Source organism: Sinohyriopsis cumingii, chromosome 6, assembly GCF_028554795.1.
Source record: "Sinohyriopsis cumingii isolate HCF-2022 chromosome 6, ASM2855479v2, whole genome shotgun sequence".
NCBI classification, from domain to species: domain Eukaryota; kingdom Metazoa; phylum Mollusca; class Bivalvia; order Unionida; family Unionidae; genus Sinohyriopsis; species Sinohyriopsis cumingii.
This window is the reverse complement of record NC_142966.1, coordinates 158,863,756-158,891,337: the sequence shown is the minus strand read 5'-3', so window position 1 is coordinate 158,891,337 and position 27,582 is coordinate 158,863,756. Positions and strand designations below refer to the sequence as shown.

The following is a 27,582-nucleotide window of genomic DNA, read 5'->3' as shown; positions in this document are numbered from 1 at the left end:
CATCATCTTTGTAATGAATGCCTTACTGGACATAGCTAAACTTCCACACATTTTGAAGCCATAAATGTGCTGATGTGTCAAAACACACAAACACACATGTGTACTAGGTATCTGAATTAAAATGGATCATGATAAAAAACTTATATGAATACTGATGTGACCACCATATATTTGTGACATCTAATATAAAAACACTGAAAGAAAACATAACAAATGATAAAAAAGAAAACACTGATACACCTAATCATTAAATTTACTGTCCTTCTTTCATTCCAGATTTGCTGCTATCGCTTTAGTATTAATATTATCCTCCATGAATAATCCGTTACCTCTCTAATTATTTATAAAAATCATGTTTTTCTTACAGTTACAGAAAACTCTACAACAGAATTTCATCCATCAATATTATTTTATTACACTCAAATGTTTTTAAAATGATTGATTAATTGACAACTTATTACTTTGAAAATAAATAACACCTAACTGATCAGCATTTCAAGCATAGTTAGATGGTGAAGTTTTATTTGGTCAGGTCCTCTATAGTATCATTTTTTTAAATTGTGTAACCTAGGCTTCACTTATTTTGTTTTTAAGGTATCAGGAGCTAGCATACCATGACACAAACCATGTGATGTGAGTCTGATGTAATGTCTATGGCACAGACCTGGGGCAATTGCTGTTTGTAGCAGAAGCCATACCTGATGGCAGATCTGTACAAACTTAATAACCTTTCATACCAAAATAACAAGGAAAATGGATGGACACAGAATCGGACAACATGAAAAAATACTGAAAAAGAAAAAATAATGAATAGGAAAAGGCACATGCGAATGAATTGTCCAATATATATACCAACAGTCATGGAGATATCTAAACTGTTTGAGAGTTATGCTCCAGAAATGAAAGAGTTTGTAGTGGATGGCTGGATGAACAAAAAAAATTAATGAAAACATAAAATATTGAAACAGAGGAATTGTTAACTGCAAAAGCTATTCTGGACCACTAGTGCAATATATGTAATAAATTTCAGAGATACACTGATTGACATTGAAGGGCAAGCAGATAGACAGATGGGCATACAAATAAATGTACTCCCCCTATGTGTAGGAGGGACACGTACAATGAATTCATGAATTACCTGGCTGAGTGCCCCATGTCCACGAGTCTATGATAGGTCCTGAGGGTGGGGGTACCTCAGCTGCCTCCTCTTCAAGTTCCTGTTCCTCTTTATCAAGCTGCTGACAAGGTTGGCAGTTACAGCCATTGTCCGGTCCACAGTGGCCATTACAGCAACTGCAGCTAAGGACCTTCATGCCACAGTAGTACTTTCCAGTTGTCCCTGGAATCGAGAAAAATATATTTTAGAATTATTGTCACACAGAAAATTCAGTCACATTTTGACAGAACCAGTGTTATACAACTTTTATATCATAATAAAATTGTACCAAAATAATATTTTCCAGTGGATCTTTGAACACAGAGGGAACCATTATTATACAATATTCATATCTGTTGATACAAGTCATCTTGCAACAGTAGTACTTTCCTGTCTACTCAAAACTGAATGCTTTAGAACAGGAGTCTCAACTCAAACAGTCTTTAGGGCTGCAAAAGGTCATTTTCGATGGCCCATGAGGCACCACCTTTGTTATCTCTCATGACACCTTGTGATGGCAATCATTTTGTGGGCCACACGATACAGCTTGGCAGGCCGCTTGTTTGAGATTCCTGCTTTAGAACTTTTATCACAGAGTAAATTTTAAGTTGTAAAGCACTAGTTCAATTGGCATTGTAGGGGAGACAGGATATTACCGCTGTGACAGGAAAGTCATGATGCAATACATTCAATGTCACAGTTTTCTATGTTAAACAAGCTGCGAAACAGTGTCATCTGACTTTTATAGCACAGAAAATTCCTGTTATAATCTGTCTTGCAACAGGACCTTCATACCTCAATAGTAAGTTTCTATCTACTATAAAGTGCAGATATTACTAGCATTATGTATATTTGATTACTTGTATCTGATTTAATATATATTTATTTCAATTTAATTGTTTGTCACTCTTAAAAAGTTTATTTTTCATTACATGATTTTGTAATGTTAATTTATTCACAAGAGATGATACTTTATTCAGAAAATAGTTTGACCTTGGCTGTTAGTTTATAAACACCAGGTGTTGATCTAAATCCTAACCTTATTTCAGAATTTGTAGCAACCATCATAAACAAGTTCTATTTTATTTTAAAATGATTGGTTGTTTTCAAAGTCATGATGGGACTTTGTCTTTAAGATGTAAACAATTTTTATTTTTCTATTTCTTAGAGTAAAAGGATTGGTTTTCATCAGGGTCACACTGGGTAAATGTGATCTGTAACAAGCACTTGCCTTCTATAACCTTCGAGATGATGATCATTTGAACCCTTGTTTACGTTAATAATATGATATAACCCATGTTTTGGAGAATTAATTTCAGTAGAAGCTGGGCTATTAAATTGTTAGTTGTATGTTGTGCTGTTTGGAGTTATTTCAAATTACTTGGTTTGGAGTTATTTCAAATTACTTGGATTCAAAAGGATTAATTCTGTTATTTTTCTGGAAAATATGTGTGTTCATGTAATACTGTGGAACAAGAACAGTTTTTTTATAAAAATTTATTCAGCTATCAGAAACTGGAGTGATAATTTTTGTTTCTACAAGGAACTGTGGACTTGAACACTACAGATTGCATCATACATCATCGTCTTCCATCTTGGATTCTTCGTCGGGATTTGAACATGAAATCAGTAGAACATTTTATTATTAGGACTACTAAAATTTTATTCTTGGTTTATTTTTGAATTTGGTTTTATAAAACCGAAAGTTCATATTTTTTTCATTTGTACAAAAATTTTCCAGGGAAAAAAATTATTTTAATTTTTTCAAAGCTTGTTGTTTTTGCTCTTTCTTGTGTTACTGTTTATTCAAGCCTAAACACGTGACATAAAACTAGTATTATACATATATCTCAAAGAAAATTTTTGACACAATTCATCTTGCTACAAGGAACTGATGCCACTTTTCAGTGTCCCCTTGAATACAAAAGAAAACAAAAAATATATAACTTGCATAACACAGAAAACTGTCAACACCAATCTTCTCATAGAACTATTGTATATGCTCACTTGTAAGTCAAGTCAAACGATAAAAAAACAAAGATCCTGGGCATAATGTACCTGCAGATCAGGGTCAATGTCGTTTGTTTCACTAATTACTCCTAACAAACTGCACAGACCCATATCTGTCAGAACATTATGTGATGGCAGATCTGGGCTTGCAGTTGGACTAGTCTTATAAGTGATTATACATAGTACTGGATCTTGGATATAACAAGCATCCACTCTGTGGCCGAAAAGACAGACATTATCACATATGAAGCCATTTATTTCCACATGCATCAATTTTCATGGTTCAGAAAGAATTGTTTTCCTCTTTAAAAATTTTGTGAATATGTCTCTGACAGAAATGTCATTTATTAGCAAAGATATTTTACATTGGGTATTTAAGTTCATGGTTAGTAACAGCTAAAAATAATTCACGAAAATTGGTACCCTAAAAATATTAGTCTATTCACAGCATGCATACCAATAAAAAAATGAACGAATCATTATAAACCAAACTCATCTGAAACTGCAATCATTAATTCAGATTGAGTGCACCAGCACTGTAAGGCTATATACATTTGCCACCACAAAAGGCATTAACTGTCAAATAGCACTACACTAAATCAATAACCCCATTTCCTCATTTGGTACTAACAGTCTGCAATAAGGAGTGTCCATATTACCAGAATCATACAGAGGTGGTTTCCAAGATTAATAAGATAAACTGGGTGAGGATGGCTAATTCTGTGCATGGGAGGGAGGGATGAAGCCACAAATATACAGAAGGTCTTGTTAACATCTGTCCAAATAATTCTTTGAGCTTGTTATTTCATGAAGAATTTTTCAATTTATAATCTACAGAAAGACAATGCTTCGTCAGGATAACTACTGCAAAACTACTCAAAGAAGTCCTATCTTGATAAAACTTAATCTTACATTGCTTATTTACTAACTTTTCACATTTTCACCTGTTTACAGAATTTATTTTGTGATAAACCAGGTCCAAGAAGTAAGTCATGTGGAATAAACATACAGTTTCTTTTCAACTAAATGATAAGACTGCACATAAGACTGTCATTACAAAGACAGCACAAGGCTAGACTTTGCCAGCTTGAATAACATATGTTGTTTTATATTCATTGATGTTTCCTAATGAAAGGCCCCATATCTGAGAAATAAAGATTTATTAGAGAAATATTAAAATGCATAAACAGCTTTTCTTTGGATCACAGACATTATATGGCTATAATTTTCAATTACCACAGGAAAAAGAATTTGGTCATAAGCTTGGGACAAATATGTTACATGTACTACACCAAAAAGAAATGTGTGAGTTTCCTATAAATATCTCTAATAAATCAACAATACACAAATAATATAAACATGCTGACATGTGTAAAATTGAATTATGGGTAATCTGTATTAATATTTTCAAAACTCGCAAGGTATAGTTTTTCTGCATAAATATTAAAAATTGAGAAAATTGTTGTCTAAATTATAATATCATTTTAATATCTCTCTAACTCATAATGTGATTGTATGCTCTATCAAGAGGGGACATAATCTGAGAAGTTAGCAGTAGTCACTACAAATAAAAACGATGTCACTGAAAAAGATATAAAAACATATCTTGATAGGTCAAGCTGTCAATATGGCTGCTACAGTACATCTCAACTACCACCTACACACACTGTCAGGTCAGGTTCTTTGCACAGCACCAATTCTCATGGATATAGTTGCTGCCATGAACCACAAATTTTTACAGATAACAACAAACAACAATGCACTTGAGAAGCCATAAGAACCCTACTTAATGACTCATAAATTTAAGTAACCTCAAAAATGTCATTTTTCTGCAAACCACATGAACTGAGTCTTATCCAACAAAAAAAAAAAAAGAATTTATGGTCTGCTTACTTTGCAAAGGGTGGATGGGGTGTGTGGAATAACCTACCACTACAAACAGTTCATAGACAAAGAGGTACACTTTTACATACGTTAGTATTATAATGATGATAAGTCTATATATTTTTGTCTTGCTTTTCTGAACACTTCATATCTCATCACACCAGAGCAATATGAACTGCATAATGAAAACTGCAGGCAAGACAAAGATTAATCTGAGGAGTGAAAAACATGATGATCTTATTTATACTTTTTGTGTGTGAGTGTGTGTGACTTGGATTTTTAATGTAGCTTTAAAAAAAATCAGTCATATCACTACAATGTCTGCAGTTTGGAAGTTTAGAGTGATGTCTAGCACTGGGGCATCATGCCACAGACATGTAGCATGATGTCCCACCCAGTCACATTATCGTGACACCAGGCCAAACAGTCCTAACACTAACCTCTCAATGCTCAGCACCTAAGAAGGCAGCTGTAAGTAGCATTTTTATAAGTCTTTGGTATGACTCGGCATGGGTTCGAACCTATGATCTCCCACATCCGAGGCAGATGCTCTAACCACTAGGCCACTGGAACAGTCATGCTTTTTTGTAATCATGAATGTCAGGATTAAAAAAAACATAGGAATTATTCATCTTTTTGCATAATTTAATGAGAAATCTGCACTAATATAAGATTCTCCATTTCTCTTATTCTCTTAATTAGTGGCCAATTACAGAATGAGTTCATGATACAAACCAAAGCCTAAGGCTGACAAATTTAATAATTTGAAGTGAAAACCTTCCTCAAAGATTCTTATTTTCTGATCATCCCAAAAGTAGCTCAAATCATGGATATCCAACTATTCAAATAAAACCTGGAGTCCAGTACAAGAGTTTTTCTCATAAAGAGACTAAACTGGCCAATGAAGCCAAGACACTAGACAACCCTTTCAGTCCCAATGATAAAAGCATGCAAATGAATCACTTTGATAATCAAGTTTCACATTAAATCACAATTTCTGACTCTTTACTTAACAAAGGATACCCAGAAACTCTGATCATTTACCAACTCCTATACAATCTCCTAGCAACCCATTGAACTTTACTTTCTTAAGTAAATTTAGTTCCATCAACATCTCTTCTACATCCAGTATTTCTCTGAGCAAATTTACTTCATTTCGGACAATGGGAATATGCTGCACTGAACAAAACTGGTTAATTGATGACCATGATGCTATATTCAGATTCACTCCTACAGAACTTATGGCACTAGTAATATAAAAATATTAGAACCAGTCTAGAAATGGAAGAACATATAATACATGATATACAACTGGTTGATAATATTTTATATATTATACATGACAAAAATATACATAAAGAAAATGAAGCAACTCTATTTATTCACAGATGATCCTATCATTAAGTGAAATGAGATGGAGAAGGTTTTACTCAGGCACTGTCAGTAAATTTACTAGCTTGGTTTAGGAACCCCAACAGTTTTCAGTTAGATAAACTATACAGTGTGCTACAAATATCTATCTGGAAATGCAAAAACTCAGGAAAAAATGGTAGAGATTAAATATGATAAATAAAGCTCTCAAAATGGTTAGGTTCATGAATACTTAGTACAATCACATCATTTTCATTACCACTGATGTGCAGCAAATGTACAGTTAAGACAAGAGTCAATTCGTATTTTCTGAGGCACATATCTCAACAGTGTTCACCTTCTTTAAATATAAATTGCATATGTAAGTTGGCCAACCTCTTTGAAAATCATTCACCATTTTGAAATGGTCCACTTTCACTTACATTCCACCTAGAAATATCAGAACAGTTGTATCAAGATGTAAAAAAAAATATCAAAGGAAGGCTTTTCAAATGTTGTCACCAATACTGTATCTGCAGTTTTACAATAAAGCTCAAAAGAACCTATTCTGTTTTTGTTTATCAATTAAAAATCACACCAGGAAATAACTACAAATGGTGCTATTATTGCTTGAAAAGGAACAAGAGACCCAAGTGGACCAAAGTGCTTTCTTGATTTATACCAATGAGCCAGATCCATGATCAGCTGGCAAAATAATATGGGTCAGAAGGAAGCTTTCTGTAGAAATTTCTTCCAATGATGTTGATTGCATATATAAAAAACAAATATAAAAAACAAACTTTTCATTCCTGATAAGGTTGCCTCATATAAAGATGGCACCCATGTATGGCTGATACCTATGCTAAAGAAGACTTCTTCAAAAGACCATCTATCTAAAAAAAATCAAAACATTTAGTTCTATACTGCGTACTTTATATGGTCAAGAAACCTTTATTAACAGATCACCTGTATTTAGAAACCCCTATTTTGATTCATCTCTCAAGACAGCTTCCATTGTTTAATGGTATCATCTGCTACTTCAGATATATATACAGTAATTTTGTGATAACAACACAGTTCATCAAGTTAGCACTGTTTTCATTTGGCAGGTGTAAGTTTAAATATAAAAGGAATCCGATCGTCTTTAAACATTGATGCTCTATCTTAAATGATGTGTGTTGACTCATTTTTAAAATAAACATTTGGAACAATGGTAATGGCCCCACACTACTGCAAATAGAAACTAAACTGTGGAACATTCAGTAATAAATACCATACGTGAGCAAGATCTTCTCATGTGTTGGCACATCTATAAAACTGTGTTAAAGCATGTTATTAGAATGTCAAATCTGATCATTTTAGTTATGAGATGATACATTTGTGTATCATTTTCTAAACTCTCTTCACAGATTTAATTATTTCATGCTGGAGAGTAATTGGCTATGATACATGGATACATTGTATTTACTGTTTTTTTTAATAATGGTGATTCCTGTTAAATACACTACTCTCTCTATAATTTGTGTGAATCCACTTATATAACATGGGATCTGGCATCAATTTTTTTTTTTGCTGGAAAATATGGCAAATAAAAAATGCAGCTATTGGTCGAATATGAAGAAAATCACAATCAAAACTGGTATGGGAATCTTGATAGATCACTTGCATTTTATCATCAAAAACAGTGGCAAGTACCTGGAAACCTGAATCGGCATCGTGATATTCTTAACATTTAGTAAAAAGTCATATATTTTAGTTAAATTTTCTTTCCAAATAGTATTCTAAGTATACCATAATAACATTATTCAACAAAATTTTGATTAATGAAAATGGCACTAATGCCTACTGATGGCAACACTACACTGAACAAATACCAATTAAATAAATGTTGTCAAGTGAGATTCATGTTTTAGTTCTCTTTTAATTCACTTTCAATGTAATCAACATTAATGCAGTATGCCTCTCAGTTATGTCCACAAGCATTTCCCTTAGAACCTGATTTAGTGCCAACCACATTTTTATTTCCTACTTGCAGAATTATTTGGTTTTTTTTGCGCTCATTTAGAAGCAGAACTGCTTTGTACAAACATGTTAATTATGTCTTTTGTATCCAATCAAATAACGGGAGTGGAATAAATAAAAGTTACGAGGCATGCAAATCCTACCTGTGTTAGAGCCAGTGGTCACAGTTATGTGTCAGGTCAACTCATTTAAATTCATCAAATAATCACTGTTATAAATATTATTATGTAAGTAATATAATTAAACTATTCAGCCATTAAACAACCCTGTTACCCCCCATGCAGTTTTCTCCATGTCCAGTGGGATGGCATCCCCTTCACAGTTTGTAGAGGTAAGCTGAGTTCAGTCTAAGTTTGGGAGTTATCTTGGGGGAGGTGTTATATATAGCCCACTCTAGCCTTGCAGCAGATGTTACCAGACCATCAGCCCATTGAAACAAAGAAACCTATTTTGGTCTGAATTGGGTCTTTGTAGGCTTACAATAAATCACTGATAGCAATTTTCCATTATTAACCAAATATTACAGTTTGTAGCTCTTAAAGTAGATGTAATGTGCATAGAACTGAGTTAAAGTAATTACATTATAATCTGGAATTAATTAGCTTACAAGAAAAAAATAGTTATCATCAAGGATATAAAAATGCACAAATATAACATTTTTGAAAGTTCTAATACACATTAAATCTTACAAAGGTGTGTATGGAGCATGGATATATAGCTATAATTTGGTTATAGAATTTAGGCTTTGTGCAAACTGGTTAGTATACAAGGGACAGATAAATGTCTGCAGTTAATACAATCCAAGTTTAGCTCAGCAGTAATCTAGAAAAGTCTTCAGGAAATGCTTTCTCTGAGGTCAGTTTGTTTAATTTATAAGCTAGGGTCAACAACAGTGCAGGAAGCCAGCAAGTATAACTTTAAAGATTCATACAGAATATTAAAAAATAACCATCTTGCAGGTCTAACTACCCAAGCAAAGTACAGTTACATTAAAATAGGTGCTATAACAATGTTATACATAAGTAAATGTTGAAGTCTTTCATAAATGAAAATTTCTTACATAACAATCAAGAACCATTATTTATCAATAGACAACTATTATTTAAAAATAAAGCGAAAAACTTGTTTTTCTTTTAGAAATAACCATAACTCTTAATTTAAACCAGGTGTCATACCAGACTAAACATTTCAGGTTAAGTGATAAAATTACTCATCAGCCTTTGTGAAAATATTAAAAACTTTATATCCTGAACCTGAAAAACTGCTACATAATTTTGTTAATAGCATCAGACAGTAACCTCAAAATAGGTTACTATGCCCTAAAATAGGTAACTAATACTCATCATAGGCAAATCAGCACATTCCACTTTGTTTTCTGGTAATTTACTTCCTAAGTTAATTAATGTCTTATTACCTTTATGTCCCATTATTCATCTGTTACCCTAGCAGTTTGTATTCCCCTTGTGATTTTAAAACCAAAAAAAGCATCAAGGATATAAAAATGCACAAACCTTCATTAGTTTATAATGTGTAACCTGACTGGGTTGTGTGTGTGTGTGTGCTAACACTATCATCTTGTTCACATTTCAAACCAAACAAAATACTTTTGGGCAGACAAGGAGCCTGCTTACTGTCTTTTTCCTGGTTCCTGTCTATTTTCAGTGATACATAATAGGTAAAAACCAATGCCAACAACCCCAGTGTGAAATGCATCATTAAACCAAATGATCAAGCCAGTTGACCTTTACAATATGAAATTACCTGCATGGTTGAAGACTACATTACATAATCAGCATAAATTATAGCCTCAATGAAACTTTAATTAGCTGTTTAACTTTGTAGCGAGGACATGACACTAATTATATATGCTAATTAAAATGCATATTTTCAATAGGACTGCCTACAGGTTGCAGACCACACAATGTGAAGCACTGGGCTGTGGCTTGTGGGTTGAACACACCTGCTGTATACCCTTAGGATTGTTCTTGATATGCTCATGGAGTAGGAGAGAATTTTTATATGCTCTGCTCCTTGCATGGGAGAGAATTTTTATACTCATGATATGGGAGAGAATCTTGATATGCTCCTAGTGAAGAAGAGAGTATGATATGCTTCATGCATGGAAGAAAATCTTTATATGCTCCAAGCATGGAAGAAAATCCTGATATGCTTCAAGCATGGAAGAAAATCTTTATATGCTCCAAGCATGGAAGAAAATCCTGATATGCTCCAAGCATGGAAGAAAATCTTGATATTCTCCAAGCATGGAAGAAAATCTTTATATGCTCCAAGCATGGAAGAAAATCCTGATATGCTTCAAGCATGGAAGAAAATCTTTATATGCTCCAAGCATGGAAGAAAATCCTGATATGCTCCAAGCATAGAAGAAAATCCTGATATCCTCAAAGCATGGAAGAGAATCTTGATATGCTCCTAGTGAAGAAGAGTCTTGATATGCTTCAAGCATGGAAGAACATCTTTATATGCTCCAACATGGAAGAAAATCCTGATATGCTTCAAGCATGGAAGAAATCCTGATATGCTCCAAGTATGGAAGAAAATCTTTATATGCCCCAAGCATGGAAGAAAATCCTGATATTCTCCAAGCATGGAAGAAAATCCTGATATCCTCGAAGCATGGAAGAGAATCTTGATATGCTCCAAGCATGGAAGAAAATCCTGATATGCTTCAAGCATGGAAGAAAATCTTGATATTCTCCAAGCATAGAAGAAAATCCTGATATGCTCCAAGCATGGAAGAAAATCCTGATATGCTCCAAGCATGGAAGAAAATCCTGATATTCTCCAAGCATGGAAGAAAATCCTGATTTGATCCAAGCATGGAAGAGAATCCTGATATGCTCCAAGCATGGAAAAAAATCCTGATATGCTCCAAGCATGGAAGAGAATCTTGATATTCTCCAAGCATAGAAGAAAATCCTGATATGCTCCAAGCATGGAAGAAAATCCTGATATTCTCCAAGCATGGAAGAAAATCCTGATATCCTCGAAGCATGGAAGAGAATCTTGATATGCTCCAAGCATGGAAGAAAATCCTGATATGCTCCAAGCATAGAAGAAAATCCTGATATGTTCCAAGCATGGAAGAAAATCCTATTTTCCAAGCATGGAAGAAAATCCTGATATCCTCAAACCATGGAAGAGAATCTTGAGAGGCTTCAAGCATGGAAGAAAATCCTGATATGCTCCAAGCATGGAAGAGAATCTTGATATGCTCTAAGCATGAAAGAAAATCCTGATATGCTCCAAGCATGGAAGAGAATCTTAATATGCTCTAAGCATGAAAGAAAATCCTGATATGCTCCAAGCATGTTAGAAAATCCTGATATGCACCATGTTTGGAAAATAATTTTGATATGCTCCAAGTTTGGAAGAGAATCTTGATATGCTCCAAGCATGGAAGAAATTCCAGATATGCTCCAAGCAATGAAGAGAATTTTGAAATGCTCTAAGCATGGTAAAGAATCTTGATATGCTCCAAGTGTTGGTGAGAATCTAATGTGCTCCTAGCATGGGAGAGAATTTTGGAATGCTCCTAGTGTTTGAGAGAATCTTGATACTTATGCTCCTGATGTGGAAGAGAATCTATATGCTCCTAGCAAGTAAGAGAATCATGATATGCTCCTAGCGGCAGATACTCAGATTTGACATTGTCAAAAAGCACACAAGTTTCTACTTTTCTATTAACTTTAGTTTTACAATTATAAACCATAAAGGAATAAAACAAATTCTAACTAATTCAGTTTTTGGGAAATGAGACAGGAGATACATGCCAACTAGAGATGTGTTCAACGAATGTGAATCCTTTAACACACCTCTTATGAAATACATGAATTTCCCATCATTAACCAACCTGAAAACAAATGTCACTCAAGTACAAAATACGTATATAGTTTGCAGTGACCACTTCCGATATTAGAGTGTTGTGCTCACTAAGGCACTTCCATACACTCATGGAGCACCAGCAAGTGGGTGAGTAGTATCTTTCAAGAAATTAAAAATGAAAATGCTGCATTCTATTGGTGGGTTCAATTTTTTTTCTCCAGGCAAATTAAATAAGTTATTTCTTGACCGACACATTGGGCAACTCACCCAGGATATAGCAGAGGTCTGATGTAGATTTTTAAGGTTATTCAGGTCCTGACTATCCAATTTTTTTTATGGCTCAGATGGGTTATATTATGATTATGCCCTGAATGACAAAAAGAGTCTGGCCCCACCCCCCATTTTAACTTTGGCATGCTTACAATGATCCAATCTTAAACCAACCATATATACTTCCTTATATGTCAAGTCCAACTGCAAACAATGTAGATCCAGATTTGTCATCTCTTAATGCACCAGCAGATCAGGATCCATCGTGTTTGTTCCACTGATTAGTCCTAACAAGCTGCATTCACCCTGATCTGCTGGTGTATTATGGGACAGCAGGTCACCCTATGTGAATAACATTCATTCACCTGAATAAAATAAATATATAACCCAACTTTCATCCTGTCTTTTCATGACCTTCATTAAAAAAAAAATACTTTCCAATGATTTATGTTAAATCTAGTTAAATCCCTTATATTCAATCTTAGGAATTCGAACTACAGTGATTGTAGTCTCCTGCAAGTCAAACAGTAAAATCCTGTCTTGAGGGACCACCTCTACCACCAAAAACAAATGTCTGAATTCAGCAGGCAGGCTCTCAACAGAGATCATCACATTATCACAAGACTTTTATGTGCATTACAAATCTGGTAACAAATAAAAAAAAAGTCTTCTCATGAAAGATAGAAGTCTTTCTTACAAGTCAGGTTTCACTAGATCACTCTACAGTATTGCATGTACCTCTGCATGTGAAAAATAACTGCTGAATCTAATGTTATTTGGAATTGTATAATTACAAACTCTTATACAACAACTGTGGTCCCTTGCTATCTCAATGTAACACTTTCCCTTTTATAAGGGTGTCATGTTCATGGACCTTACTACATTTATAATATTAATACATTTGATGTACCAAGCATTATAAAGGCAGTATACACTTGAATTGCATTATAATGAAACAACACTGCAATAATTGGTCTGACTCCTGATTAAGTAGCCAGGAAATGTACAGCTATTTATACTGAATTTATTCTCATTTTTTCCCTCTCCATTCATACAGGGAGGGCTAATTGGCAATGGCAAAACCTTCACAATGGATATAATGGCTTCTTATCACAAGAGGATACCTATAAAGACTCTGCCTCCTGTTTTTATTTCACTATCATTATACCAGAGCATCATCAGTTTCCCACTTAAGACTACTTAACAAACCCAATCCCTCATCCTTTAACATTTATTTAGCTAATATACTCTTAATTGGACAAATAAAAGTGTTCATTCTATCTTTGAAATGCTTGTCCTAGCAGACCCATTGCTTACTGGTATTGCATCAAAAGATAGGAATAAGGAAAATAATGTTAGTAAGTTGGAAGGTCAAACAACATCTGAAACAATGGATTTTTTTTTTGCACTACTAATTCAGCCCAATATGTGTATTTATGTTAAAGAAAAATGAATAATGAAATGTTGGCAAAAGTAACCAACTTCATGTAAAATGATGTCAATCCTTACTAGGAATGCACCAAACAAGTGTACTGAATGTATTTTAAACAAATGACCAGAACTCAGCCACAAACTATAATGACCAGGCTTGGTACCATGATAAAGCATGTTTAATGACTAGGTATATAAACAAGTGTCTGATTTGTTGTTGCTGTTGTAGTAGGGTTTGACGCCATTTTTCAGCACACAATAGGCTATACATGGCGGCCAGTATTAATGGTGGAGGAAGAACCCAGGAAAACCCCAGAAAGAACCACCGACCCACGAGAAGCTACTGGCAAGCTTTCTCACATACCCACATTAACCGAATCTGTGACTCTAACCCACGCAGACAGAGCTGAGATGGCAGTGATCCATAACAGAGAGTGTTTTAGACCACTCAGCCTCTCGGGGCCCCTATACAAGTGTCTGATAATAAGATCAAAGGTATCACTGAAGTGTCAGTTCTCAGTTTTGAAGTTTTGTTTCTTGTAAAATATCGTGTACTTTGATAGCAACTGAATGCCATTGTTAGTGGTAAACATTTCTTTTTTTATCAACTGCTAACAGGTTGTTGTTGTTGTTGTTGTTGTAGGGTTTAACACCATTTTTCAGCACACAATAGGCTATATATGTCGGCCAGTATTAATGGTGGAGGAAGAACCCAGGAAAACCCCAGAAAGAACCACCGACCCACGAGAAGCTACTGGCAAGCTTTCTCACATACCCACATTGGCTGAATCCGAGGCTTGAACCCACACAGACATAGGTGAGATGGCAGTGATCCGTAACGGAGAGCGCCTTAGACCACTCGGACACTTGGGGCCCCAACTGCTAACAGGAGAAAATTACATTAGAAAGAGACACAGTTTTTGTTGCCAGACTTGTATGTTTGTTTGTCGAATGTTTAATTTGTTGCACTCTGCAACTTTGGACATCAACAGCAGAAACTAAATATAACCTCCTGTGCACATGTATGCATGCATGCATATATGCACATGCATGCATGTTTGTGTTTTTTAAAGACCAAAATAGACAAAAAATTTTACCAGTACACTTTTTATTTCTCCCTGTGTTGCAGATACAAGTTGTCAGTAACAATGATGTTGCATTCAGTTAATCAAGATACAGACAGTTAACATTAACTTTCATGAAACAAAATCACAGATTGTGAAAATCTTTACTGTTCAATGTTGCCAGATATGTTCATGTCTTTTTCTCCTATGAAAGAACTCCATGCATGATCTTTGAAGCTGCTAACAGAAAAGGTTGGCACTAAAAGAATCCCAACCAAGGTACTCAATGCAAGAATAAAAAGGCAATCAAACTGAATTAATATACCATCAAGGAAGATAATAAAGTACAAGATGGTGACTGTTTTAATTAAGAAATTTGTTGCACACATTATTGAACAGGGAAAATAATAACAACAAACAAGAACCAGCTGTGACAAATAGAATATGTCAGCAACATGAACGACATAATAATTAAAAACTAGGCAATAACTTTGATGGTCCATTATTGCAAATCCCAAGCCTTTTCTACATGCATGACATCATCCACCCTACTGCCACCAGTGATCCACCCTCATTCCTTTGCAACAAAACACAATCTGAAATCGGTTACATATTTTAGGTATTTTTCTTGAATGACAATGTATGAAATTACTGTACAGGCCACACACAAAAATGAAATTGCAACAGTTGTTCAAATTTTAGTCCAATGGACCTTCCAACTGCTGCAAGGACCCAAAGAGATGGATCCAAAGATAACAACCCTGATGCCGATACTTACCATATGGACAAACAAGATACCAAATGGTATTATTCCACACAATAATATCAGAGAGTAATGAGATGGACAAATGGAAAGATGGAAAGACAGTGGACATAAAATATCAAACATGCTTTATTTTCCTCCAAGAAAAGCATCACGCTAAAAAATATTCAAAAAGCACTTCCTATGGATAATACTGACTTAAATACCAAGCAAAATAAATGTAGCCTCTAATATCAGAATTGATACAATGGAGTCTTTATCATTTATTATTACTAGCAAGACATAAGAGTAGAAATGGAATATATATACAATTAGGCACAACAAATATTCTGCTCAAGAATGAAATGATAAGCTGGCATACATGTGACATTGTTAGATCAGTGTAACAATGAGATTATTAGTCACGATTTTTTACATCTGGATGAAGAGTAAAGAGGCATCTGGATAATTTCTGAAAAATGGAAATATTTCTTTCCAATATTCACATGCATATCCCAAGTCTCTGACTCACTGAGAATTCTCCTCCACTGTCATGATATGTGACTGGTTTCTCTGTCTTTGACAAAGATGATGAATCTTGGCTTAGTATTTTGTACTGGTCTATTCTTCTTTCTCTTCCTCTCCACGATCTCTGCTACATCCCTGAGGATGGGATGCTGTCATGCCCCATCTGCAGCAGCCTTCGATTAGAGCAGTCTGGCATGCTGACAGGATGTGCTCTAGCCTACCTCTTTTACCACAGCAAGGACACCCCAGATTATCAATGAGACCCCATTTGTGCAAGTTCGTTGGAGACTGCAAAATACCTATCAACCACATTTTTTATGAAGTCAGCCAAGAAATACAGTCTGCAAATCTCGTAAGGTAACATATTCAACCAGCTGGATTCATTATCATCTCCCTAGATGCACATCTCACCTATTATAGAACCTGTCTAAGACAATGATGATATATGATTGTCACCAAGCTGAAGCAAAGACCGATTAGTTTGGTTTGGTGTTTCACAGCAAATGAACACAATTAGGTTATTTTGTGCAGTGGCACCAGGAGTAAATTGCCTTGTCCAAGGTCACATCAAAAACCAATGAGCCATTTGCAGGACTTGTGGTACTCATGATATGGAAACATAGGAACTGGTAGTCTGGAAATGAGTGAACATAAAACAACATATGGGTTTGGCTGGCCAGAACTGGTTGACTATGAAAGTAAGATTTAAGTAAAAACAATACCTACTGAGCTGTCCTAGGTGATGTTAAAAAAAAAATAGAGACATTGTTTTATTGATGGAATTTCATTCCTTTTACAGACTTGGGTTAGGAACATTCATTACTGAAATTAGCAGATTATTCTTTAGTGCAGTACTGAAAACATGTAGATCAAAATAATGCCATGGCTTGCATGGTTTTCTCTAATAGAAGCTGTCATCAAGTATGTGTATATACTGATAAATATAGGTTTTAAAATGAGCATTCAGATTTGTAAAGTTACTGAATGTTTAATATCATAGTGTTTGCATAGGTTGGCTATGGGAGTTGAATTATTACCAAGAGTCCTATAGCTCCTGCCTCCATTAGTTGCTCTTACAAAATAAGTACTGCATATCAGAACTATTAAACAAAATTTGTTCTTCAGAGTGGTCAAGAAGTTCAGCTAATCTGATTCTAATGCACCTCTTAATTTTGCTGTCCTCTTGCTCACAATCAAACTCATCCACCATCTTGATTATTAAGTCTATTGATCAAAACTAGATAAAAAAAATATGGTCTCTAGAGTGGTAACAGAGTCAGCCAACCACTGAAAGATCACCGCACAAATATGTGTGGATATCACCCATTATTAAAGACAGGCAGAGTCTTGATCATAGAAAGTCTAAAATTCCAAGGCTGATAACAATCAGATCAAAAATAGAGCCTCCAGAGTGGTAACAAGCTCTGTCACTCAGATGCTGAAAGATCTGTGACCTCACTAATATGCATGGATCTTGCTCTTAATCAAACTCATCTGAGATCTTGATGATATAAACCTATGTTCCAAGTTTGATCAAAATCATATCAGAAATATGATTTCCAGAGTTGTAACAGGTTCAGCCAATCAAATGGAAGATCACATCATTAATCTTCATAAATCTCACTCATTATAAAACATGTTGGAGATCTCTAAGCCCACATTCCAAGCTTGATGAAAATCAGATTAAATATAGTGGATTTGGGTTAATTGGGACACATCGGGACTTGAATACTTTGGCCCAATTAAATGGTAAATTTTATAAAAGTATGCATGCATTTTGTCCTTCAAGATTTGTCCCAAATAAATGGCTGCCCCAGCTAAAAGATGGCTCAATTAAGTGGAATCTACTGTATATGGCATGCAGAGTGGTGAAAAGCAATTTTCTGACAGATAGGCATGCAAATAATGGATAGAGAATGGATACCTGGCCATTCCACACAGCCAGGCGAACTAAAATAATGAACTCATCATACATTCAAAGCCACTGACTGTAATAATTTGGACCAAATCCAAAAGTTTGATATTTTTCAACTGCTTTACATTACAGATAATGGAGAAGATGAGGAAGTGCATATTTTATGGGATAAAAATTACTTCCTGTAGATGCATTATTTTCAAAGGGAAGATCAACAGCAATGAAAACAGTCTGTGATATGGCAAGTGAGGGATTCATTTTCAGAGAATCTGAATTAATGATTTCCATACTGCATTAATGTGCCACCTAACAGGACTGGAACTTAATAGAACTGTCATCCATTCCATTCTGATAAAACTTAATAGAACTGCCATCCATTCCATTCAAATAGAACTTAATAGAACTGCCATCCATTCCATTCTGATAGAACTTAATAGAACTGCCATCCATTCCATTCTAATAGAACTTAATAGAACTACCATCCATTCCATTCTGATAGAACTTAACAGAACTGTCATCCATTCCATTCTGATAGAACTTAATAGAACTGTCATCCATTCCATTCTGATAGAACTTAATAGAACTGCCATCCATTCCATTCTAATAGAACTTAATAGAACTGCCATCCATTCCATTCTGATAGAACTTAATAGAACTGCCATCCATTCCATTCTAATAGAACTTAATAGAACTACCATCCATTCAATTCTGATAGAACTTAACAGAACTGTCATCCATTCCATTCTGATAGAACTTAATAGAACTGTCATCGATTCCATTCTGATAGAACTTAACAGAACTGTCAGCCATTCCATTCTGATAGAACTTAATAGAACTGTCATCCAGGGGCCCTGAGTGGCCAAGTGGTCTAAAGTGCTCTCCGTTACAGATCACTACCATCTCACCTCTGTCTGCATGGGTTCGAGTCTTGGATTCGGCCAATGTGGGTATGCAAGAAAGCTTGCTAGTAGCTTCTAGAGGGTCGGTGGTTCTTTCCGGGGATTTCCCGGGTTCTTCCTCCACCATTAATACTAGCAGCCATATAAAGCCTATCGTGTGCTGCAAATTGGCGTTAAACCCTACAACAACAACAACAACAAGTGTCATCCATTCCATTCTGACAGAACTTAATAGAACTGTCATCCATTCCATTCTGACGAACTTAATAGAAATGTCATCCATTCCATTCTGATAGAACTTAATAGAATTGTCATCCATTCCATTCTGACAGAACTTAATAGAACTGTCATCCATTCCATTCTGACAGAACTTAATAGAACTGTCATCCATTCCATTCTGACAGAACTTAATAGAACTGTCATCCATTCCATTCGGACAGAACTTAATAGAACTGTCATCCATTCCATTCGGACAGAACTTAATATAACTATCATCCATTCCATTCTGACAGAACTTAAAAGAACTGTCATCCATTTCATTCTGATATTCAAATGCTGCTCCCTGTGGTTAGTTCAGGAACAAGACCAAAGGCACAGCAAAATCAAACAATTTGCCTTCCACGGTAAGCCTTTCAACCATAAATTCCTATTTTCACATATGTGAAACAAGAGTCCCTCAAAGGGACTGAGGCTCTATTGGTTGAAAAGAATTTCCAAAAATTGAAGATAAAACCGTTTCTTCCTGGTGAATGTTGAAATCATCTCTGATATACTTCAGTGATAATAAATTTTTTAATTTAGATGTTGTGGAGGCTAAAATGGAAATCAGATTGGAGCCATTTTCATTTAGGACCAACCAGACCTCAAAAGAAGTCCTTTACCAAATACCCAATGTTGATTATGACCATTAATTCATGAGAAGTAGCGATAACAAGACTTTCAAGATGTCCACTGCAGTGGCCATATTTGGATGGATGTCCAAAGAGCACCATTTTCAATTAGGACCAACAAGACATCATAAGAAGTTTTTAATGAAAACATCCATCTTGATACAACACGCCATTTGGCAGATTTTCAAGATAGCATTCGTGATGTCCATACTGGCTATGTCAACCATGTTGGATGTGTGAGAGGCGCCATTTTCATTTAGGTCCATCTAGACATGATTAGAAGTCTTCTAGTAAAAATTCCATGTCAATATGCCCTTCCATTAAGGAATAGCAATAACAAGATTTTCAAGATGGCTGCTGTGGAGATCATATTGGTCATTAGATTGGCAACTTTTTTAGCTACATTGGAAGTGGAGTGAATGAAGAAACAGGTTATGCAATTGTACAAACTTCGCTTGTTCACTCGATCCTAAGATAACTAATTCTATCAGTAAACAGATTGGCTACTTTACTTAAATCTATTTGTGTTTTTTCTGTAATTCGGTGAAAGTTTATTTCTAAAAGCAGAGTATATTCCTGATGTAATAAATTCTCACAGTTGTTTTATGTGATTGATTAAATTGTTTGTTTACATGTATGGGGGCTAGTGTTGGTTTGTTCTATATATCTGCTGAGATCTCTATTCCACCTATAAGTTTCACCACTTATATTTATATTTACTCGAACTGGGCAATAATATCGAGGGCGGTCAACCTCTAGATAATTAGAACCGAATTAAGTGGACACCTTGAAAGAAGGTACAATCTGCCAACCCACACCTCTTGCAAGAAGAGGGGGACTTTGTGTAAGGTTTCTACAAAGTGGACCGTGGGTAGCAGGACACCAGCGCTTAAAAAACATTTGAAAAAGGTAACTTATACTATGGAAAAAGTTGTTGATTTATTAGTGTCACTGATTTTAAAGTTGATGTAGCCATGTTATACAACAACTGAACTGTGCTAAAGCAAATTAAAAAAGTTATAATATTTTAATAACCTGCTAGTTATTTTTCATCAGTATCTTAAAATCTGTAAAACAAGTTTAAAGTGACTGTATGTATTTTTTTATATTATTCATTTTGAACTTTTTACACCCCACACTCCATATTTTTGTCATTTTGGCTCTATTTTAGCTAAAGAAAGAAGTCATTCCACCCAAATATATTCCAGTATGGACCCTGGATGTGAAATTAAGTAAACTATTTCATATATAGACCACTCCAGTCAGGACTGGTTGGATTGGTGTCACAATGTGATTGGGTGGGACATGATGCTACATGTCTGTGGCATGATGCCCCAGTGCTAGACATCACTATAAACTGTCACACTACAGATATCATAGCAACATAACGAAAATTATTCAAGCTATGCTAAAAATCCAAGTCACACACTGCCACATTTCACATATATGTAAATAATGAATTCAACAATTTATAACATGAATAAAATAAATCATTTCACAGATCTGACAAGTGTAAAAATGTTTTTATGGTGCAAAATAAAGTTAATCTATTTCATATACAGTATGTAATACAAGAATTTCACATATGTAAACAACTATTTTGCTGATGTAAAAAAATACTTCACACATGTGAAAAAGATATACATATGCAAAATAAATGCCTAATTTACATATCTGACATTCTAGTTCAAAATATCTACAATTATTTTCTATATATGAAAAAAAAAATAGTTCACATATGTAACAAAGAATTTCACAGATGCAAAATAAATTCAGCAAGTTTCATAGACAAGCTAGATAGAGTCAACATGAAGTCTGATAGGATTCCCACAGCAAAAAACTTTCTAAATTCTGCTAGTTTAATTGACAAGCTAGAGTTAACATCAAGCCTGGGATGATTCCCATGGAAAAATGCTTTTTAAATTCTGCTAGTTTAATTGATAAACTCTGGTCAACACCAAGCGTGATATTATTCCCATGGAATGCTTTCTAAGCTAGTTTCAGTGACAAGCTAGGATCAAGATAAAACCAGGGTTGATTCCATGGAAAAATGCTTTCAAAATTCTGCTAGTTTAATTAATAAGCTAGGGTCAACCAGAGTGCAGGTGAGTCATCATGTAGAGCTACAAGAGATCTACAAGGAAAATTCCCCAAACTAGCGCTGCTGTATCACACATGCATTTTACACATTTGTAAAAGGCAATATTCCCATTAATATTGTAACAATGAAGTCTTACATTATATTTTATCAAAGATTCAGAACCCAAATCAATTTAAAATATAAGCATCATCTTTATTTTATCCTTTCTGAGTACCCTGTTTTCCAACTAGAATCTTTGTCAGCCTTATAATGAAAACCAAGAGAGTGAACCAAACTTTTTCACATGTAGGTAGTCTCATGTTTTAAACCTTGTTATAATTAACAGAAAACTAACTTTTAAATATAAGTCACTTGACTACAGAGTGAAACAGCCCTGCCATATGGAAACATTGAAGCATGTTGTTATGATGAAAATGATTTACTAATTAACAAAATTTAACTTGGTTCTGGCAGCTGGAATAGAAATTATGCAAGTGCCATACCTTGCATTAAGTGGAATCTTGATGTAACTTATCTGCATTTCTGCAGCTGTTAATCAGTCTCATTTCCTAGTGCAAAAATGTACTGTCTGATGTTTTAAAATATTATTACACATACAGTTACCAGAGAGTTAAAAAAAATTGTATAGGTCTACATAGAAAAATTGTCTGGTTTGGCTGCAATTGAATACAGTGAAATATTTATATGAAGGACACAAGACCATAAAAATATCCCTTGTAGGTACATCTTGTTTATAAGCCAAATTTCAATGTACCTTGATCCCTCTCAACAGACCTCCCTTTTATAAGGACACATTGCATGACATAAAAAAATAGTAAATCTCAACTATTTTGTCCCTCTCATAAGAGGTTGCCTCTTTAACAGGCACGTTCTCATTGTAGATGATCTGACTTTACGAAAATATAAACAACTGAATTTGTACTTGTCAGTGTTTTTGCGTTACTGTAATCTGACATGGTTTACTGATATAATCAAGGGGATATAAAATGAAAAAAATTAAAAACATCTGTGTTGGAACAATTTGCACTTTAAGATTAAATTGGGTATTTGTGAACAATACAAAACCAAGATGTAAAATTACACTGCAAGACTGAGTATCAATCATCAAGTCATTAATCACATTATTTGAATGCAAAATGCATCTTAGTTACTAAACCCAATTCAGAGTGTGTTCAATGGCATATCACATGAAAATGCAGAAAGAACATTTTTAACTTGATTGAATTATGCAATACATTATAGCATTCAGTTTTTATGTCTAAAGCCTTCAGCACTCCTGCACCAAGCACAGTCTATGTTTGTTCAGTCAATAAAACTGTGTGGTTGGTGAATGTACCATATATGTTATGGATGTATGAAGTGATGGTACTTTATCAATGTAAGATGGCTTGAAGTGATAGTACTTTATCACTATAAGATGGCTTGAAGTGATAGTACTTTATCAATGTAAGATGGCTTGAAGTGATAGTACTTTATCAATGTAAGATGGCTTGAAGTGATAGTACTTTATCAATGCAAGATGGCTTGAAGTGATAGTACTTTATCACTAGAAGATGGCTTGAAGTGATAGTACTTTATCAATGTAAGATGGCTTGAAGTGATAGTACTTTATCACTATAAGATGGCTTGAAGTGACAGTACTTTATCACTAGAAGATGGCTTGAAGTGATAGTACTTTATCAATGTAAGATGGCTTGAAGTGATAGTACTTTATCAATGTAAGATGGCTTGAAGTGATAGTACTTTATCAATGTAAGATGGATTAAGTGATAGTACTTTATTACTATAAGATGGCTTGAAGTGATAGTACTTTATCACTATAAGATGGCTTGAAGTGATAGTACTTTATCAATGTAAGATGGCTTGAAGTGATAGTACTTTATCACTATAAGATGGCTTGAAGTGATAGTACTTTATCAATGTAAGATGGCTTGAAGTGATAGTACTTTATCACTATAAGATGGCTTGAAGTGACAGTACTTTATCAATGTAAGATGGCTTGAAGTGATAGTACTTTATCAATGTAAGATGGCTTGAAGTGATAGTACTTTATCAATGTAAGATGGCTTGAAGTGATAGTACTTTATCAATGTAAGATGGCTTGAAGTGACAGTACTTTATCAATGTAAGATGGCTTGAAGTGATAGTACTTTATCAATGTAAGATGGCTTGAAGTGATAGTACTTTATCAATGTAAGATGGATTAAGTGATAGTACTTTATTACTATAAGATGGCTTGAAGTGATAGTACTTTATCACTATAAGATGGCTTGAAGTGATAGTACTTTATCAATGTAAGATGGCTTGAAGTGATAGTACTTTATCACTATAAGATGGCTTGAAGTGACAGTACTTTATCAATGTAAGATGGCTTGAAGTGATAGTACTTTATCACTATAAGATGGCTTGAAGTGACAGTACTTTATCAATGTAAGATGGCTTGAAGTGATAGTACTTTATCACTATAAGATGGCTTGAAGTGACAGTACTTTATCAATGTAAGATGGCTTGAAGTGATAGTACTTTATCAATGTAAGATGGCTTGAAGTGATAGTACTTTATCAATGTAAGATGGCTTGAAGTGATAGTACTTTATCACTATAAGATGGCTTGAAGTGATAGTACTTTATCACTATAAGATGGCTTGAAGTGACAGTACTTTATCAATGTAAGATGGCTTGAAGTGATAGTACTTTATCAATGTAAGATGGCTTGAAGTGATAGTACTTTATCAATGTAAGATGGCTTGAAGTGATAGTACTTTATCAATGTAAGATGGCTTGAAGTGATAGTACTTTATCACTGTAAGATGGCTTGAAGTGATAGTACTTTATCACTATAAGATGGCTTGAAGTGATAGTACTTTATCAATGTAAGATGGCTTGAAGTGATAGTACTTTATCAATGTAAGATGGCTTGAAGTGACAGTACTTTATCAATGTAAGATGGCTTGAAGTGATAGTACTTTATCACTATAAGATGGCTTGAAGTGATAGTACTTTATCACTATAAGATGGCTTGAAGTGATAGTACTTTATCAATGTAAGATGGCTTGAAGTGATAGTACTTTATCAATGTAAGATGGCTTGAAGTGACAGTACTTTATCAATGTAAGATGGCTTGAAGTGATAGTACTTTATCACTAGAAGATGGCTTGAAGTGATAGTACTTTATCACTATAAGATGGCTTGAAGTGATAGTACTTTATCAATGTAAGATGGCTTGAAGTGATAGCACTTTATCACTATAAGATGGCTTGAAGTGATAGTACTTTATCAATGTAAGATGGCTTGAAGTGATAGTACTTTATCAATGTAAGATGGATTAAGTGATAGTACTTTATTACTATAAGATGGCTTGAAGTGATAGTACTTTATTAATGTAAGATGGCTTGAAGTGATAGTACTTTATCAATGTAAGATGGCTTGAAGTGATAGTACTTTATCACTATAAGATGGCTTGAAGTGATAGTACTTTATCAATGTAAGATGGCTTGAAGTGATAGTACTTTATCAATGTAAGATGGCTTGAAGTGACAGTACTTTATCAATGTAAGATGGCTTGAAGTGATAGTACTTTATCACTAGAAGATGGCTTGAAGTGATAGTACTTTATCACTATAAGATGGCTTGAAGTGATAGTACTTTATCAATGTAAGATGGCTTGAAGTGATAGTACTTTATCACTATAAGATGGCTTGAAGTGACAGTACTTTATCAATGTAAGATGGCTTGAAGTGATAGTACTTTATCACTATAAGATGGCTTGAAGTGACAGTACTTTATCAATGTAAGATGGCTTGAAGTGATAGTACTTTATCACTATAAGATGGCTTGAAGTGACAGTACTTTATCAATGTAAGATGGCTTGAAGTGATAGTACTTTATCACTATAAGATGGCTTGAAGTGACAGTACTTTATCAATGTAAGATGGCTTGAAGTGACAGTACTTTATCAATGTAAGATGGCTTGAAGTGATAGTACTTTATCACTATAAGATGGCTTGAAGTGATAGTACTTTATCACTATAAGATGGCTTGAAGTGATAGTACTTTATCACTATAAGATGGCTTGAAGTGACAGTACTTTATCAATGTAAGATGGCTTGAAGTGATAGTACTTTATCAATGTAAGATGGCTTGAAGTGATAGTACTTTATCACTATAAGATGGCTTGAAGTGACAGTACTTTATCAATGTAAGATGGCTTGAAGTGATAGTACTTTATCACTATAAGATGGCTTGAAGTGATAGTACTTTATCACTATAAGATGGCTTGAAGTGATAGTACTTTATCAATGTAAGATGGCTTGAAGTGATAGTACTTTATCACTATAAGATGGCTTGAAGTGATAGTACTTTATCACTGTAAGATGGCTTGAAGTGATAGTACTTTATCAATGTAAGATAGCTTGAAGTGATAGTACTTTATCAATGTAAGATAGCTTGAAGTGATAGTACTTTATCAATGTAAGATGGCTTGAAGTGATAGTACTTTATCACTATAAGATGGCTTGAAGTGACAGTACTTTATCAATGTAAGATGGCTTGAAGTGATAGTACTTTATCACTATAAGATGGCTTGAAGTGATAGTACTTTATCACTATAAGATGGCTTGAAGTGATAGTACTTTATCAATGTAAGATGGCTTGAAGTGATAGTACTTTATCACTATAAGATGGCTTGAAGTGATAGTACTTTATCACTATAAGATGGCTTGAAGTGATAGTACTTTATCAATGTAAGATGGCTTGAAGTGATAGTACTTTATCACTATAAGATGGCTTGAAGTGATAGTACTTTATCACTATAAGATGGCTTGAAGTGATAGTACTTTATCACTGTAAGATGGCTTGAAGTGATAGTACTTTATCAATGTAAGATAGCTTGAAGTGATAGTACTTTATCAATGTAAGATAGCTTGAAGTGATAGTACTTTATCAATGTAAGATGGCTTGAAGTGATAGTACTTTATCAATGTAAGATGGCTTGAAGTGATAGTACTTTATCAATGTAAGATGGCTTGAAGTGATAGTACTTTATCACTATAAGATGGCTTGAAGTGATAGTACTTTATCAATGTAAGATAGCTTGAAGTGATAGTACTTTATCAATGTAAGATGGCTTGAAGTGATAGTACTTTATCAATGTAAGATGGCTTGAAGTGATAGTACTTTATCAATGTAAGATAGCTTGAAGTGATAGTACTTTATCACTATAAGATGGCTTGAAGTGATAGTACTTTATCAATGTAAGATGGCTTGAAGTGATAGTACTTTATCACTATAAGATGGCTTGAAGTGATAGTACTTTATCAATGTAAGATGGCTTGAAGTGATAGTACTTTATCACTCTAAGATGGTTTGAAGTGACAGTACTTTATCACTATAAGATGGCTTGAAGTGATAGTACTTTATCAATGTAAGATGGCTTGAAGTGATAGTACTTTATCAATGTAAGATGGCTTGAAGTGA

The 27,582-nt window shown here is 34.4% G+C and overlaps 1 protein-coding gene across 9 annotated transcripts in view; it reads right to left on the bottom strand.

The window, feature by feature from the left end:
• The window catches only part of LOC149798376 (E3 ubiquitin-protein ligase HERC2-like), a 246,570-nt gene that overhangs the window by 185,364 nt on the left and 33,624 nt on the right, over positions 1-27,582 (bottom strand). For all 9 annotated transcript variants that reach the window (XM_089963537.1, XM_089963538.1, XM_089963543.1 and 6 more), the window contains one exon: positions 1,139-1,339. In XM_089963537.1, coding sequence (XP_089819663.1) covers positions 1,139-1,339 — 201 coding nt within the window. The remainder of the gene's footprint in view (positions 1-1,138; positions 1,340-27,582) is intronic.